The sequence below is a fragment of the Apaloderma vittatum genome, unplaced genomic scaffold (assembly GCF_000703405.1).
Source record: "Apaloderma vittatum isolate BGI_N311 unplaced genomic scaffold, ASM70340v1 scaffold22712, whole genome shotgun sequence".
Classification (NCBI taxonomy): Eukaryota; Metazoa; Chordata; class Aves; order Trogoniformes; family Trogonidae; genus Apaloderma; species Apaloderma vittatum.
In genome coordinates, this window is record NW_009703417.1 from 1166 (window position 1) to 2726 (window position 1561).

General features: G+C 61.2%; 1 protein-coding gene across 1 annotated transcript in view; it reads right to left on the reverse strand.

Moving 5' to 3' along the window:
- Window positions 1–1342: 1342 nt before the first annotated feature.
- The window catches only part of LOC104270311 (potassium voltage-gated channel subfamily V member 2-like), a 3113-nt gene continuing 2894 nt past the window's right edge, over window positions 1343–1561 (reverse strand). Inside the window, exon 2 of the mRNA XM_009864630.1 lies at window positions 1343–1553. Within this exon, the coding sequence (XP_009862932.1) occupies window positions 1343–1553 (211 nt within the window). The remainder of the gene's footprint in view (window positions 1554–1561) is intronic.

Below are 1561 nucleotides of genomic sequence, written 5' to 3' on the forward strand. Positions count from 1 at the left end.
TGCCCCCCCAGCCTCTGCCCAACCCTTTCCAACAGCAGCAGCTTAACCACGGTCCCAGGCTGACGCCAGGACTGTCCCCCCACTGGCAGCTCTTCACCTCCAGTTTGCAAGTGACCAAACCCCACTCTGGCCTGGTGGGTCCCGGTTTCCTCCCACCACTCACCCGAAAACAGCACCAGTAACTCTTGGCCCTTCCTCTCCAACGCCTGCCCTGCAACCTGGGGTCCCTCACCCCATTCCATCCAAGGGATGGGTGAAACACCCCCTGGGAGCCCATTGACTAGATGTGGCCCCACGCCGGAGGCCAAATCCTTCTCCTGTGCCCCAGACATGTCCCCACTGCCCCGGGATGTGAGCACAGGGCAGAGCCAACCGGTGCCTCCTGCGCACATGCCGGTGTCCCAGCTCTTCTCCCAATGCACCCGGGCCCAGGCACCTCATCCCAAAACCAAGGTGCAGACAGGCTCACCTGCCCCCCACAAGAACCCTGTCCTCTCACCGATGGGCAGGAGAGGTGGTTGTAAGCTCTGGGGACACGTCCCTTTGTCACCCCCACTTATGAGCAATTTACTGAACCACACGAAGTCGCTGGCCAGTAATGCAAGACAACAGATGTTTTTTCGGCCTGGTTTATTAAATGCCTGTTCCTGGGGATGTTCTGGCTGCCAGATCTGCACCCCCAGGGTGCCCACATTTCCTGCCACAGCAGCATCCCCAGCCAGGGCTGTACCCCCAGGGTCCCAGGGCTGTGGGGAGCGGGTTTAGCTGGAAGGATGGACGGCTGCATTTTTCTGTGGGCTTCCACCCCAGTCCCTGTGCTGGACTCAGCCTGAATGTCTGCTCGGCTGGGAAGGAGTCATGGGGTCCTGGGGCACCGCCCAGCACGGGGAGCCTGTGCACATCCCAGTCAAGCCAGGATGTGCTGGTGTCACACTGGGCTTCATCTCATCACCTCTACCATCCCCACCCAGAAAGGGGACCGAGCTCAGCCCCACACATCGCACCGCTTGCTCCCCATGTCCTCAGGGTTCCACGTGCCCCAGACAACAGGCAGGTGTCCTGCCTTGGCCATACAGACTTCTCTTTACCTGGTTCTTTCCCAGCAGCTCTGTGGGACAGCAGGGCCTGGCACGCATGGCTGAGGAAGGTCACGACAGCCGTGGGCACGGTTCCTCCCTGGGAACAACCCGAGCTGGCAGCAGTACCTGCACGACAGCGGAACCCCCAGGGCTTGCTGCTCACTGCCCGTCATGGAGCCTCCCTCGGGGACAAGACTTGCTGGAGGGTGCCCAGGCCAGAGGGCAGGACATGGAGGGGGGTCTGAGGGGTGACGGGACGGTGGTCAGTGGTGACAACGGGGGTCAGCCCTGCAGCACTCCGACAGCTTCCGCAGGACTCGCTCCTTCAAGCGGAGCCTCCTGGAGAGCTTGAGTGAGTTGCTGGTCTCGTGGGACTTCAGCTTGGCATAGTAGTCAGAAAACTTGTTGTAGAGGATGGAGATGGGCATGCCGTTGAGGATGATGCCGAAGGAGATGCAGGCAAATGCCACCATCCTGCCGAG